We start from the raw sequence: 16,289 nt of genomic DNA on the forward strand, positions 1-16,289 counted from the left end.
AAATCTTAATAAGTCTGTAATGATGGTGTACCAGTGTCAGTTTCCTGGTTTTAATAATGTACTGTGGCTGTATGTAAGATGTTATCATTAGGTGAAAAGTACATGGGAACACACCATACTGATTTTGCAAATTCTTACAACTCTTCATGTTTTTGCTATTGTACACAATGCTATGATAAAAGTACTTATGTATTTATGTTTTCTTTTTGTTTGTTAATACATTCTTATGTATTGGTAGTTTTATTTTTATAAGGTAGAATCCCCAAAGCAGAAATGCTTGGTTAATGGGAGTGTATGGTTTTTGTTTTAATTAATTTTACCAGATTCTTTTTCAAAAAGACTGGTCTAATTCACACCATCAGTACTTGAGAGTACCTACTTCTCTGCTTTTCTAGTCCTGAATGTTACTGTTTAATTTTGACCAGTCTACTGATGATAAAGAATGCCATTTTATTATTATTCAAGTTTATTTTTATATGATCCCTAATTTGATATATTTTTATGTGTGTTTGTCTTTTGCATTTTCCCTTTTATAAATTGTCTGTTTATATCCTTTCCCTCATTTTTTTTTTTTTTAAATTTTGAGCAGCTCTTTGTATGCTAGGAATATTTTTTCCCAGTGTGGCATTTGCTTGTTGATTTGTTCATGACCTCTTTTATCACATACATTTTCTTTTACTTAAAAATGTCTTTTTCCTTAAAGTGGCTAGGCTTTTTTCTGCCTTACTTAAGAATTTTTCACTACAAATTATCAATACTTTAAAAAAAATTATCAATACTTTTCTAGATTTTCTTCTAATACTTTGTTGTCTCATTACTACTTGTTTTGTATATAGTATGATATTGAAATATATGTGTGCTTTCTTTTCCAACTGGACAAAAACATTATTTTAAGTGTCTGAAATATTATGTTTGACATATATTTGGATTTGTTTTTTAACTGTTTATTTTGTTCTTCTGGTCTGTGGGTCTTTTGTGGTGTCCATACTTAAGTGTTTTGCTTATAGGTAATTTTATAAAAAGTGATAAGACCTCATAAGACAACTTCTTGATAACTTTGCAGCTCAACCTTTATTCTTCCAGTATGAACACTAACATCATTTTTCCTTTGAAAAATATACTTTAAACCATTGTGATTTTCATTGGAATTGCATTAAATATAAAAGATAATCATAAAGATGAACATTTCTATATTAATGCACATTTGCAATGTGAGAGATTAAGGAGCAGTGAATTATAATAAATTCATTTTAAAATTTTGATTCTCTGCTGTTCTTAGCCACACTTTAGTGGCTGCTGTTGGAGTAATATTTTCAGAGGAATTTGTAGTGACAAGAAATATCCGATTGCCCTCAGAAACAAGAACAGCACATCAGTTTTTCATGTAATTAAGTTGAAAAGAATAATGTTATTAAGATTTTTGCTTTTTAAGAGCACAAATAGTAAATTTGTTTTTTGAGGGAAAAGATTCATTCTATGTGTTAAGATTACAGAATTTTTATGTTTTTGACCCCTCTCTGCAATATTTATATTCAGAAGCGATTGTTAGAAGCCATGGAGACATGTAACCACTCCCTCAAAAAAGAAGAGAGAAAAAGAAATCAACATAGTGAGTGCCTAATGTGCTGGTTTGACAGCGACACAGAGTTCACCTACCCCTCTCCATGGCCAGAAAAGTTTCCTCCTGTAGAGCGATGCTGTGCAAGGTAATGTTGTGTGGTAATTCTTCAAAAACAGAGAGTGCAAAAAAAATAATATTAAAATTAACTTTTAAAAAGCTTTTTAATATCTATTTCAAGAATTAACAGATAATTTATGACATTTGTATGCAACTGATAATGAATTACATCCAACTTTCCAAGGATCATAGCATCTCTGTCTGTCTCAGTTGTTTACAGTTCTCTGCTTTGGTGCAATTCTGCTTCTCTATTTCTGTCTTCTGTTAAAGTTGTTCCCTACCCTACTGCCCCTGGCATTCCCCACAGAGTATATCTCTGCTCTTCCTCAAGAAATGTGTGAATTTTTGTTTTCATTGCCAATGTCTGCTCCCAGCATTATTTGACATGCTATGACTTTACCTTTTACAAAAATTCCCTAACCACCCAACAGGAAAGAAGAAAAACAAAAAATAACAGAGCTCCTCTGTTTTCTTGCCTCAAATCCACTTCAGTCCATTTCTTCTTTCTCTTCTTCATTAAAATGTTTTCCTTATTTTTTCTCTTTTCTCATCTTCCCTGCAGTAATACACAGATGGAAGTTGAGTTGCAGATAAAGTAAACTTCTCTCCGTTATGATTTTTCCTTTTCTGAAAGAGAAAGATGAAATAGACATTATAAAGTGTTCATTTTCCATTCTGGGTTTTGGAACATGGAGGATGTAGAGATTTGTAATATGTGTTATATATTCCTCTAGTATAAAAGTCATATATACATGTATAATTTATATATTTTATATATATTATATATTTATACATATATATAATATGTATTTTTAAATAAATGGGAAAATTTCCACTCAGTATGTTACAGTCATGGTTGTGTCTGAATTAGTAACAATGGAGAATCTGCTGCTGTATATTTTCTTTGTCTTAAAGGGCAAATTGTTATTCTCCTGCTTAAAAGCAAGGATAACTCTTGCAAAATACTGAAGGGATGCTGAAAAACTGTGATTGCTTGTAACATATGAATTTTAAATCAAATGCCTTTATTTATTTTCCAGGTATAAAATAATATCATTAGATGCTTGGCGTATAGATATAAGCAAGAACAAAATAACCAAGGTTGACCAGAAGGCATTATATTTCTGTGGATTTCCTACTTTGAAACACATCAAACACAAAGTCAGTGGCTATTTAGTTCAGAATTTTTTTTACTTTATTGAAAGTGAAGTAATTAAAAATTAAATTCTATGAATTCTTTTAAAGTTTTTTTTGAAGAAAAGTGGGGTTCAAGTATTCCAGCAAAGCAGTCGTGGAGAAAACATGATGTTGGAAATCTTAGTGAATGCTGAGTCAGATGAGCTTGTAAGTATTTTCTTTATTGTATATTATGCATAAAAGTATTCTAGCTACAACGTGTTTGCCAAAGTGGTATAACATGTAGGACTCCAGAAATTCACAGGAAATAAGGATAGAGTAAAGAAACATTTACACAGATTAAAGGATGTGTATAATTGTGACATAATAAGCAAAAAATTCTGAAGGAATTTTGAAAAGATGAGCTGTGTGAATTTAAGTTAAATACAGATATATAGATGGGAATAAACTTAAGCAGGGTACTAATAGATTATCACAGAGGAAAAATGAGGGGAAGGGTATGCCAGTTGAAAACAATAACATGAGTTGGAAATTATAGTCAAAAGTAAGTGTGATATTAACACATTATCTTTTTAACCTTTTTGTATGTCTGAAATTTTTAATACTTTTTCTTTTTTTAGAGTAACTGTGATGTATTTGAGGAGAAGGAATAGATAAACCTGACTGAAGCGAGACTTGTGTTGGGAAATAGTAGAAGATAAGGTTGAAAAAACAGATTGAGGTCAGATTATGGAGGACCTTGAATACCAGGCTAAGGAGTTTGGACTTATTTTTTCGTGACTGTTATCTTGAAATTGGTATTTTCATAAAAATTAATTTGGTAGCAGCATAATAGACTAAACTGCATAAAAGAGAAATGGAAGAAAATGGAAAAGCCTGTAAGTTGAGGTTGTGGTTATAGAAGCCTTAGATAATAAAGACATAAACTATGAAAGTGGTAATAGACCTAGATGAACAAGACTAAATTCACAATTTCTGTCATTTGTTCAAAAATAGGGGATGCAAAGAAAAAGAAAATATTAAATATGACTGACTCTAAATATCAGACTAATCAATTGAAAAATAGTTAAACTGTTTATTGGAATAAAGAGGTTAAAATGGGAGAGGCACTTGTTTGAGGGGATAAATGATCAGTAATAGAATTTTAAGTTGGTCTTAGAACATTTATCTGGAGCTGCCCTGTCAGCCTTTCTTAGCAGGGTTCCTCAAGAGATTTAAGCCCTAATGCCCTAAGTCATCCATTTGCTTATAAAAATTAAATTAGTTTTTATGCATTTGGAATAGTACTAGTTAAGTATCATCCTTAGGAGAATTGGTAAAATCCCTAGTCAAATTGTTTTTTGTGTTCTGTGGTTCAGATGAAAAACTTCAGTCAAGAAAGATGATTATACACAGTTGAATACGTAGAGCTAAGGCTTGGAGGGCAATAGGGATATGCAGGTCATGAGCAGGGAAGTGATGGCTGGGGCCTTGGGGCTGACTTCCCTAATAAAAGGGAATTCTGAGGATTCAAGGCCTCATTGTAAAGAAATACAGGTATAAAGGGTTGAAAAGTAGCCAGTAAAAGTGACTGTACTCAGAGAAGAAAGAGAATGATTCACAAGTTAAATAGTATCACAAAAGCATGAGTAGATGGTACATGCAGTTCCAGAAGAGTGAAAACTAGGTCTATGAATTAGACCTAGTGAATTAAACTTAAACTAGATCCTTTGGTCACCATTATTGGACTTTGAGAATTCCATTCCAGTAGGTTGTTGGAGGCAGAAGTCCAGTTTCTGAGTACTAGTCTGCAACTCGTTAGATGGGAAGTAAAGGAAGCAGATCTTAAGCCCTTAGTTCAGAAGTTTCTCATTGAAAAGGCTGGAAACATAGCTGTAGGTAAAGAAGAGGCAGCTTGTTAAGCAAAGCAGAACAGTAGAGCTTGTTAAGCAGAGCAGTAGAGCTGAAGAACAATGGAGGTCTTAAAGTCACTGCGGAGGGAAGGGATGTGAAGAAATAGGGATTTCCTGTAGGGCGTAAGTGAAGGGATTAATCTGGGCAAGTAGGATAGCTTTTCCTCCAAGTGAAGGAAGTGTGGGAGAATGAAATTAGATATGTAGAAAGGAAAAGTACAAGGGCGCCTAGTTCTAATAATGCTGAAATTTGTTTTATAGATAGATAGTCATTCTTTTATATGTTCACAGTAAGAAATGTCTACATATAATAAATAAAATTATCTCCCAAAGTCTAAAAATAGTCCTCTCTCATTATTAAAGAAATATTTGCTTATAATGATCAAGCGTAATAAAAAGGGGATGAAAATTTATATTTCAACTTAAGTTTCTACTACAAAGTTGTTGTTGCCTAACCAATAGTAGTAATGTTTCAAGAATTTTTATTTAAGATATTTTTCATACAGAATATTTATACATTAACCAGTTGGTATCCATGGAGCATTGGTTCCAGGACTCTCAATTGATCCTAAAATCCAGTGAATGCTCAAGTATCTTATATAAAATGGTGTTGCAGCTTCCTTGGTGGCTCAGTGGTAAAGAATCCGCTAGCCAATGCAGGAGAAAGTGGGTTCAGTCCCTGATATGAGAAGATTCCACATGCCTGCGGAACAGCTACATCCATGTGCCCCCCCCAAAAAAAGCTATCACGTTTGCATATGACCTTCATATATCCTCCCTTACACTTTAAATCATCTTTATTGCTTATAATACCTAGTACAGTATAAATAATTATAAATGCAGTTTGTATGCTATGTAAGTAGTTGCCGACGTTTGGCAGATTCAAGTTTTGCTTTTTGAAACTTTCTGAAGTTGTTTTTTTTTTCCCCAAAGTATTCTCCATCAGAGGTTGGTTGGGTCTGCACATGTGGAACCCATGGATACAAAAGGCTGACTGTACAGCATTTTATAGTTTACAAAGGCTTTTGTGTATATTATTTTATCCTAAAATGAATATTGTGAGATAGATGTTACAGCTTCTCACAGAAGAAAACTGAGACTCGGTGGGATTAAAGGATTTGCTTAACACTCTATAGCTGAAAAGAACTAGAACCCAATTTTGAACCCGTGGTTTCTAACTTGAGATAAGTCTAGTGTTCTTATTTAATCATACCAATCACAAATGAAATCACATTTCTTAGATTCTTTTTATGCTCTCTATCTGATATGAAATAATGAATAATAGCTCTTTTCTAGACATCTGTGCTGTTCTTCTCACTTTTTTCAGTTCCCATGAGAAAAATAAACAGATAATCATAAGAATAATAGAGTCATAGAATTTTACTACTGTATGGAATTTTGTAAAGCAACTAATCCAGCTCATTAGTTTTACAAATTAAAAGAAATTAAGGAGATTGAAAAGCAGACATTGGCTCAGCTAGTTAGAAGCAGAACTAAAAACCTGAGTTTCTTGGTGACAATATTTCTATTAATGTTGGCTATATCATGAGCAGTAATACATTATAGGTTAGTGTTCTTTTGTTTGAAGTTACTGAAATCTGTTTTCTCACCAAGTAAAAAAATCAGTGGGCTACACATCACTAATAACTGCCAATGCCGTTGAAGAAATGAGGAGGCAAGCTTCCTAGTGTGATGTTTATACTGTTGAAAAGTGCTTAAGTTGGTCATAGTTCCCGTCTAATAAGAGATTGGCAGAGGGGAAGGTTATATTGGTAAACTTCCAGATTCATAATAAATTATAAAGAGTAAAAAAAAGGCAGATAGGTAAAAACAACTTAAAACTATTTTTTAAAAAAAGGAAAGGGGAAAAAAAACAAAAATCTAAAGGAACAGAAATCCTTGAAAATGTACTAGAAAGAAAAAAAAAAGAGTAGTTAGCTTAAATACAGGCACATCTTAAAGAAGAGAAATTTAAAAAACAAAATTTGACTGGATAGAATAATTAACTTGAAATAAAGCTGTGAAGAGCAGTTACTAGCAGGGAATAATTGGCTCGAGTGATCAAATATTTTTATATTTTAATTATTAAGGTGGGGTTTTGTAGATTTTAAGTACACAGTTATAAACACAAGCCAGTTTTTAATTATTTAATTTTGCCTCTGTAAAATTTTCTCTTGGACCTAAAACAATAATGAACTTTTCTGCTTTTACTTTAAGAGTGTAGAAAATATAGCTTCGTCAGTGCTTGGAAAGTCTGTCTTTGTTAATTGGCCTCATCTTGAAGAAGCTAGAGTTGTTGGTGTATCAGATGGAGAAACTAAGTAAGATTTTATTTGTAATTTGAAAGTGTATATGTGCTTTGCTATTTGATGGCTTTTATTCATACATTTTGGAGAAGGAAATGGCAACCCACTCCAGTATTCTTGTCTAGAGAATCCTGTGGACAGAGGAGCTTGGTGGGCTGTTGTCCATAGGGTCGCACAGAGTCGGACACGACTAAAGCGACTTAGCATGCATGCATGCCTTGCAGAAGGAAATGGCAGCCCACTCCAGTATTCTTGCCTGGAGAATCCCAGAGACAGAAGAGCCTGGTGGGCTGGGCTGCCGTCTATGGGGTCGCACAGAGTCAGACGCAACTGAAGCGACTTAACAGCAGCAGCAGCATTCATACATTTTAACTGATACAATATGTGTAAAATATTTACACTCTATAGTGGAAATGAAAGTTCTCTAATCACATCCTTCAAGTTCAACCACTGTTGACAGTTTATTGTACATCCCTTGAGATGCATATATTTTAGATGCATATATTATTTTTACCCTTTTGCCTTCTTTTCCTTTTAATAGCTTGAAAGTTCCATAGCCTAATTCTTTCCTACCAGTTGTCATTGTTAGCAAATATATTTATTTCTGACAAGATTGAATATCAAAAAAGGTAAAGGTAACTTTACCTTTTCCATACCCTTCCCAGGTTTCATTTAAATAGCATGTAATTTTTAAAACACATATCTTCTATTCTAAAGATAATTTCTTAACACTTTATTAAATTTCACAATTATTTTATCAGTGAGTATTTAGACAATCTATTCTTTGACATCTTTTATGTTTATTTCATGTAAACTTGGTCTGACATCTTGTTCTTTTATTTTTTATGTCTAAAACTTCCTAAAGTAATTTTTTTTTCCAGAGAAAATATAAGGATGTTAATGCTTTCTGAATTACTTATCCAAAAGATTTTTTGTGTTGTTTTTCCCCCACATAGGTTTAGAATTAGAAACCTAATCTTTTTCCTCAGATCTCTGCAAACATATCTCAGTTCATCTTGTCATTTAATTTTGTTGGTGAGAAGTCAACGCTAATATGAATCTTGAGGATTCTTTTTTAATCACCAGAATTCACTTCCCCTGCCTTTTTGTTGAAGTTTAGTTTTTTATTAGTTTTTTTTTTTTTTTTTTTAATGGATCATACTTTTGGTCTAAGCACTCTTCACCTAACCCTAAGTCCCAAAGATTATCTTGAAATTTTTTTATAGTTTTTACTCCTTTTGCACTTAAATCCATGATCTATTTTGAATTAATTTTTATATAAGGTATAAGGTCAAGTTTCATATATTTACCTATGAATATTGAATTGCTTGCTCTAGCACTGTTTGTTGAAAAAACTCTCCTTCCTTCATTAGATTGCTTTTACATCTTTGTCAAAAATAAGTTGAGCGTATTTGTATGGATCTACATTGTGGGTTTTCCATTTTGTTCCATTTGTCTGTGTCTGTTTTTTATGCCAGCACCACATTGTGTTGTTACTGTAGCTATGTAGTGAGTCTTAACCTTAGGTAGAGGATTCCTTCCACCATTTTTTTACTTTTCAAAATTATTTAAGATATTTTTGGTCCTTTGCCTTTCCATATATATTTTAGAATTTTTTTTAATATCTATAAAAAAATCTTTGAGAGATTTTGATAGGAATTGTATTAAACTTATAATTTGGGGAGATTTGACATCTTTGTTGAATTTTCTGATCTGAATGGATCTCCATTTATCACTCCATTTATTTTAATCTTTGATTTCTTTTATTGCTATTTTGTTTTTTCAGCATACTGAACCTGTACATATTTTGTTAGATTTATACCTACATAAGTATTTAAAATTTTTGAAGCAACTATAAATGGTATTGGGCTTCCCAGATGGATCAGTGATAAAGAATGTGCCTAAAGTGCAGGAGATGTAGGTTCAATCCCTGGGTCAGGCCGATCCCCTTGAGAAGGGATTCCAATATTCTTGCCTGGAGAGTTCCATGGACAGAGGAGCCTGGCAGGCTGCCGTCTATGAGGTCACAAAAGAGTCGGACATGACTTAGCGACTAAACAACCACAACAATAAATGGTATTATATTTTAAGGTTCCATTTCCCCTGCTAGTATACAGAAATGTAATTGATCCTGTATATTAATTTTATATCCTAAGACCTAGCTAAACTTACTTCCCTGCCTTTTTTTCTTAGAGTTCAGGTCAGTTATTTTGTAGAATTCTGAATTTACGTAGTTGTTTCCTGTTAGTGTCATTTAAATTGGTCCTCCATCCCACATTTCCTGTAAACTGGGAGTTAGGTATGGTGGCTTGATTAGGATCAAGGTGAACTTTTTTTTAGCAAAAATATTGTATTGAATTTGAGAGTATTAATTCTTTAAAAATTTGTATGTTATGTATTTTAATTTCTCAAAGAGAAAAATACTATGTTTTTAAATTTTGATTAAAATGTTTTACAAGTCCTTGTTCTGAAATTCCTTTTGCAGTTTTAAAAAAGGAGGCTTTTTTTTTCTTTCTATTATACCATGTAGAAATCTTTTCACTTTGAAGACTCACACTACTGGAACTCTGTGTTAAACCACAAATTTGGGGGTAATTCAATTTTTATTTTAATTTTCAAGGTTTTACTTGGAAGAACCTCCAGGAACACAGAAACTTTATTTGGGAAGAACTGCACCACCATCTAAAGTGGTCCATCTTGGAGACAAAGAACAATGTAATTGGACAAAAGAAGTACAAGGAATTTCAGAATAGTGAGTATTATAAATAGTATTTAATGTCATTGAACTAGAATGTGGTGGTCTAATGTACTTATTCTTTAACTGATTTTTCACTTAACACTGTGGTTACTCTGAATACTCAGTGCATCTTCATTTTATATATTAAAAAAGTAATGAATTCTCATTTAAAATAAAATCTAATTAGCAGCAATTAGAACCTTGTACAGTTTGTCAGTAAAATACTTCACGATGTACCAAAAAAGAAAGGAAGGAAAGACATAATCACTTACCCTAGGAATACACAGTTAATCAGTTGCCTGAATTTGAGCATTAATTTAACTAACCATAAGGTCATAAATTTCTTGCTCACATGTAAGTAATAAGAATAAGACGGAATACTCTCCTTTGTTTTTCACCCTTCCCTCCTCCCTACTCTCTGTCTTCCATATATCCAAACCCTTTATGCCCCTAAATTCAGAAATGTAAGTTCTTTTTTTTTGTCAATCATTCTATACCAACTAAGTAATGAAGAAGCTAACACTGAATTTTCAGGATGCTTTGCGTCCCATGAGCCCACTTTAATAGTACCTCTCTTTTTTCATCCAAACACTGGAATTCCCTAAATCAAGATAGAGTAATAGAAACTGGCAGTGGCACATAAAGTGTTGTTATAAATGTATATCCATCAGTCCTCCTGTTTAAACTGTAATAGCATCTACTGATAAATGAGAACTCAAGAAGATATCTCTTCTGTAATTTAAGAGGTAATACCAGGCCATAATATCCTTATTCTAAAGTTATTAAACAGGAAAAATTTAAAACGACCATGAAAAGCCATCCAGCATAAAAGGAGATAAACACAGCTGTTAGAGGGAAAAGTAGAGCATTTTTTGCCTCCCAGTAGTATAAGTTAAGATACCCTTGTCATAGCTCACATTATTCTGAATTATCTTTTATAGCACATAAATAGAATCATATTAATAGATTTATGAGTGTGATTACTCTAATGATTCTTTTCATGGATAGTATGCTCCATAAGGATAGGGAACACATCTGGTTTTTTCACCATAATTTAAATTTTGCTATAGAAAATATATATAGTAATGTTATTAAACTATGTGCTATGTAGATAACTATAATACATATTATATAATATATATGTTTAAATATAAGCATGTATACAAAAATTAAAATTGTGATGTTCATAGTTAGTTCAGTAGTTGTTCTAAGTATAAATATGGGCATACTGAAGACTGAATCAGTGAGCTAAAAGATCAAGCTGAGAAAGGATCAGCAAACTTTTTCTGTAAAGGCTGGAGAGTAAATACTTTAGACTTTGTGGATTTTATGGTTTTTGTTACAACTACTCAACTCTGTTGTTTTATCACAAAAGCAGCCATTGACATTAAATAAATAAATGACTGAATAAAATTTATTTATAACAACAGGAAGCAGTCTGAATTTGGCCCATGGCCGTAGCTTGCCAACCCCTGGTTTAGACTGAAAAGACCCACTGAATGCCTCTCCCAGTCAGTCTCTATTTCCTGTCTTTTTGGATTCACCTGTTCTGGATATTTCATATAAATGGAATCACATAATACGTGACCTTTTCTATCTGGCTGATTTCACATAGCATGTTTAAGGGGTTCATACACATTGTAGTATATATCAGTACTTACTTCTTTTTATGGCCAAATATTTCATTTTATGTATGTGTCACCTTTTGTTTATACGTTCATCTGTTGGTGGACATATGGTTTCTTTCCACCCTTTTGCTATTGTGAATAGCGCTGCTATGAGCATTGGTCTATAAATATTTAGAACTGTTTCCAGTTCTTTAGTTATATACCTAGAAGTGAAATTGCTGGGCTGTTTAGCAGTTCTGTGTTTAACTTTCTGAGGAACTGTCAAAACTGTTTTCCACAGTGGCTGCACAATTTTACACTCCCATCAGCAGTGTACAAGTGTTTCAGTTTCTCCATATCCTTCCCACCATTCTTGTTTTTGCTGCTTTTTGTTAGAGCCAGCCGAGTGGGTATGAAACATGGCAGTTTCTTATAACTCTCTGAGTTCTTATTTAATCTTACAGACTTTGGGAAGGGTAGCCACAGAATAGTGTAAAAAGTCTTATTAGGTACTCAGAACTACTAGCACATTTATTTAAAATTTATTTATGCATTTGATTATGAGTTGGTGGTTTGATGTTGACTATCATTATAGAATGTATATACACTCATATACAACTTGCTTTTTCATTTCTTCCTTGAGCTACCTGAGAAGAAAAGGAATAATAATAAATGAAACATCTGCAGTTGTATATGGTCAGTTACTCACAGGTCGTAAATATCAAATAAATCAAAATGGAGAAGTCCGTCTAGAGAAACAGTGGTCAAAACAAGTTCTTCCATTTGTTTATCAAACCATTGTCAAAGTAAGTCTCCATCAGGTCTCCATTCTATCTTAATGTACACTGTTGTACACTGTATAAAGAAAAGACTAAATCATATTAATATGCAGCAATATAGAATTGATATTGTTATTTAATGTAATTTGCAAGATACTATGGTCTTTAAAAGGAGTATAACATGCTCAGGTACTCATTCTGGGTATGTCTAGGAAACTTGTCTTTTGTATTTATTTATTTTTATCCTCAAAAAAATCTTGCTTTAAATAAATTAGTACATTTATTGCTATTGTGTTTGTGATCTTAGATGTTGTGAGGGGACCGAGTTTTTTAAAAGCATGTAGCAATAATATAATTTGGGGGAAATAGTGTAGCATAGTGAGTAAGAGCACCGACTGAGTTTCTTTCTTAGCTGTATAACCTAAGACAAGATCACCTCTTCCCATGCTTTAGTTTCCTCATCTATAATGTGGGTCTAGTAATGGTCTTTGCTACAGAGGGTTGTCTTGAGGATGAAGTGAGCTAATAAATGTGTGAAGTACCTAGAAGAGTGGCTGGCATATAAGGAGATAAATTTTCATTTCTAGTATTGTTATGTAGCAAATCTTTACATTTGACATTTGTAGACCACATAGTCATAATCTCATAGGAAAAAAATCTTGATATGCAATCTACAGAAATTTTGACCATGATGACTCACTTTTATATTTCATTCTACATAGGACATCCGCGCTTTTGACTCCCGTTTCTCCAGTATAAAAACATTGGATGACTTGTTTCCTCCTAGAAGTATGGTCTTTATGCTGGGAACACCCTACTATGGATGTGCTGGAGAGGTTAGTTTCTGTTATTATTACTAATTAAAATTCTTCCTGGTTTCAAGTTAATACAATTATTTAACTTCTCTTCATTTAGATGTAAAGTGAAAATGTAATACTGAAGGGGAAAAATAAGAAAAAATTTATTCATCTAATTTATAAGCACAGTATTTGGCTATATATTTTTAGTGTTGAGCACATTGAGATCAGGAGGTGATGGAAAAAGAATTCAGATTCTGATCTCTTTTTTTGTAGATTTATTTATTGTGGTAGCATCCATGAGGCAGTTCTGAAATTATTTTAGATGTATTATTGTGTATTTTAGATGTAAATTATGATGAATTTATATACGTGTTGATGTTTTGGGGAACTCTGCCTCTCACATGAGAAGAGGTACATGCATGTACAGAACAGGAGAATGCAAGGAAGAACATGTGAGGAAAGATTAAAATTGGAGGTAGTAATGTGAACTCATGAATACTAAAATACCTTTAAAGGTTTATAGGTATGTATATTGGCACGTGTGTGTATATATCTGTGTGTGTATATTTGTAGATGCATAAATGTATATGTCTCCACACATAGATATATTTTCTGGCTCTATTTGCTTTAAGAATTGGAGCAAAGACACCGTGGTACCATGTAACATGTTGATCTTGATCTCTAACACCATATCCCAATTAAAGGAATGAGGCTTCTCAAAGAAGAGGCTAAATACAGGGCTGGGGCAGAATAAGTTCAAGATGAGCCTAGAACCTGTAGTTATGCGGGAAAGCAAGAAAGTATTCACAAGAGTGATGTGAGCATATCACATAAACACAGGAACCAGGTTGAAGAGCCTCCAACTGGCCAAATGTGGGACTGTTTAAGTACTAAACTAATCGAGTACCTGTTAATTATAAAATGTTAGGAATGCATGATTCCATAATAATAAGAAATAGATAAATGAGGAGGGGAAGAGCTTTTGCTTCTAGTATTATTTCAAGGATAATTGTGGAGGGAGTGAGGGAGTTGGAAAACCACCATTTAGTACGCATTGTGATTCAGGTTAAATCAGGCAACAGTCATTGGAAGATAAATCTAAGGGGAGCCTTTGATCCAGGAGCAAGATATTTTCATGGTCTTAGAAAATGTCTCCCCATGGGTTGTTTATTTAGTTGCAGGGAAAACAAAAAACTATCATTGTATAATTAAGAAGTTGAGTGACATCTTGATTATATGATTAATATTAATATCATTGAGGGGCAGGTGAATATTCTGTACCTCCAGACGGGATAGCCTACAAAGGACATATTCTTTGTGTACTCTTCTGGCTGAGAATATATAACACTAACCTAATCACAAAAAAGCACTAGAAAAATCCAAATTGTAGAACTTTTTTTAAAAACACAGGGTGGAGAGGGAGGAATGAAATGTATTCTTTGAAAGGTTAGTGTATAAAAGGCACTCTGGGTAAATTCTAGATTAAAGGAGGCTAAAGAGATATGACAAAATGCAATATCTGATCCTTGCTTGGTCCTGTAGTAGAGGGAGAAAAAGACTTTTCTATAAATGTAGTCATTTTAGGTCAACAGACAAAATTGATATCCAAGCAGTAAATTAAAGTATTTGTCGTAAGTTTATGTACTTGATAACTATACTATGGTAATATAATAAGATATCCTTATTTACCAAAATATTTAGTGGTTACAGATGTGATGTATTTAATACACTCTCAGAAATTTCCAAAAAGTAATTATGTACATTTCATGCAAAGATGAGTTCGATAAAGGACAGAAATGGTATGGACCTAAAGAAGCAAAAGATATTAAGAAGAGGTGGCAAGAATACACAGAAGAACTATACAAAAAAGATCTTCACGACCCAGATAATCACAATGGTGTGATAGCTCACCTAGAGCCAGACATCCTGGAATGTGAAGTCAAGTGGGCCTTAGAAAGCATCACTACAAACAAAGCTAGTGAAGGTGATGGAATTCCAGTTGAGCTACTTCAGATGCTGAAAGATGATGCTGTGAAAGTGCTGCACTCAATATGCCAGCAAATTTGGAAAACTCAGCAGTGGCCACAGGACTGGAAAAGCTCAGTTTTCATTCCAATTCCAAAGAAAGGCAATCCCAAAGAATGTTCAAACTACCACACAATTGCACTCATCTCACACACTAGTAAAGTAATGCTCAAAATTCTCCAAGCCAGGCTTAAGCATTACGTGAACTGTGGACTTCCAGATGTTCAAGCTAGTTTTAGAAAAGGCAGAGGAATCTGAGATCAAATTGCCAACATCCGCTGGATCATCAAAAAAACCAGAGAGTTCCAGAAAAACATCTATTTCTGCTTTATTGACTATGCCAAAGCCTTTGACTGTGTGGATCACAATAAACTGTGGAAAATTCTGAAAAGAGATGGGCATACCAGACCGCCTGACCCACCTCTTGAGAAACCTATATGCAGGTCAGGAAGCAACAGTTAGAACTGGACATGGAACAACAGACTGGTTCCATATAGGAAAAGGAGTATGTCAGGGCTGTATATTGTCACCCTGCTTATTTAACTTATATGCAGAGTACATCATGAGAAACGCTGGGCTGGAAGAAGCACAAGCTGGAATCAAGATTATCGGGAGAAATATCAATAACCTCAGATACGCAGATGACACCACCCTTATGGCAGAAAGTAAAGAGGAACTAAAAAGCCTCTTGACGAAAGTGAAAGAGGAGAGTGAAAAAGTTGGCTTAAAGCTCAACATTCAGAAAACTAAGATCATGGCATCTGGTCCCATCACTTCATGAGAAATAGATGGGGAAACAGTGGAAACAGTGTCAGACTTTATTTTGGGGGGCTCCAAAATCACTGCAGATGGTGATTGCAGCCATGAAATTAAAAGACACTTACTCCTTGGAAGGAAAGTTATGACCAACCTAGATAGCATATTAAAAAGCAGAGACATCACTTTGTCAACAAAGGTCTGTCTAGTCAAGGCTGTGGTTTTTCCAGTGGTCATGTGTGGATGTGAGAGTTGGACTGTGAAGAAAGCTGAGCGCCAAAAAATTGATGCTTTTGAACTGTGTTGTTGGAGAAGCCTCTCGAGAGTCCCTTGGACTGCCAGGAGATCCAAGCAGTCCATCCTAAAGGAGATCAGTCCTGGGTGTTCATTGGAAGGACTGATGTTGAAGCTGAAATTCCAGTACTTTGGCCACCTCATGCGAAGAGTTGATTCATTGGAAATGATGCTGGGAGGGATTGGGGGCAGGAGAAGGGGACGACAGAGGATGAGATCTCTGGATGGCATCACCGACTCGATGGACATGAGTTTGAGTGGACTCTGAGAGTTGGTGA

At 33.8% G+C, this 16,289-nt stretch overlaps 1 protein-coding gene across 1 annotated transcript in view; it reads left to right on the top strand.

Moving 5' to 3' along the window:
• Positions 1-16,289, top strand: part of XRN1 (5'-3' exoribonuclease 1) — a 111,749-nt gene that overhangs the window by 38,847 nt on the left and 56,613 nt on the right. The window contains exons 16-22 of the mRNA XM_020887136.2: positions 1,537-1,706; positions 2,719-2,839; positions 2,924-3,022; positions 6,925-7,028; positions 9,634-9,765; positions 12,001-12,163; positions 12,859-12,972. Coding sequence (XP_020742795.2) covers positions 1,537-1,706; positions 2,719-2,839; positions 2,924-3,022; positions 6,925-7,028; positions 9,634-9,765; positions 12,001-12,163; positions 12,859-12,972 — 903 coding nt within the window. The remainder of the gene's footprint in view (positions 1-1,536; positions 1,707-2,718; positions 2,840-2,923; positions 3,023-6,924; positions 7,029-9,633; positions 9,766-12,000; positions 12,164-12,858; positions 12,973-16,289) is intronic.

This window comes from Odocoileus virginianus, chromosome 4 (assembly GCF_023699985.2).
Source record: "Odocoileus virginianus isolate 20LAN1187 ecotype Illinois chromosome 4, Ovbor_1.2, whole genome shotgun sequence".
Taxonomy (NCBI): Eukaryota; Metazoa; Chordata; class Mammalia; order Artiodactyla; family Cervidae; genus Odocoileus; species Odocoileus virginianus.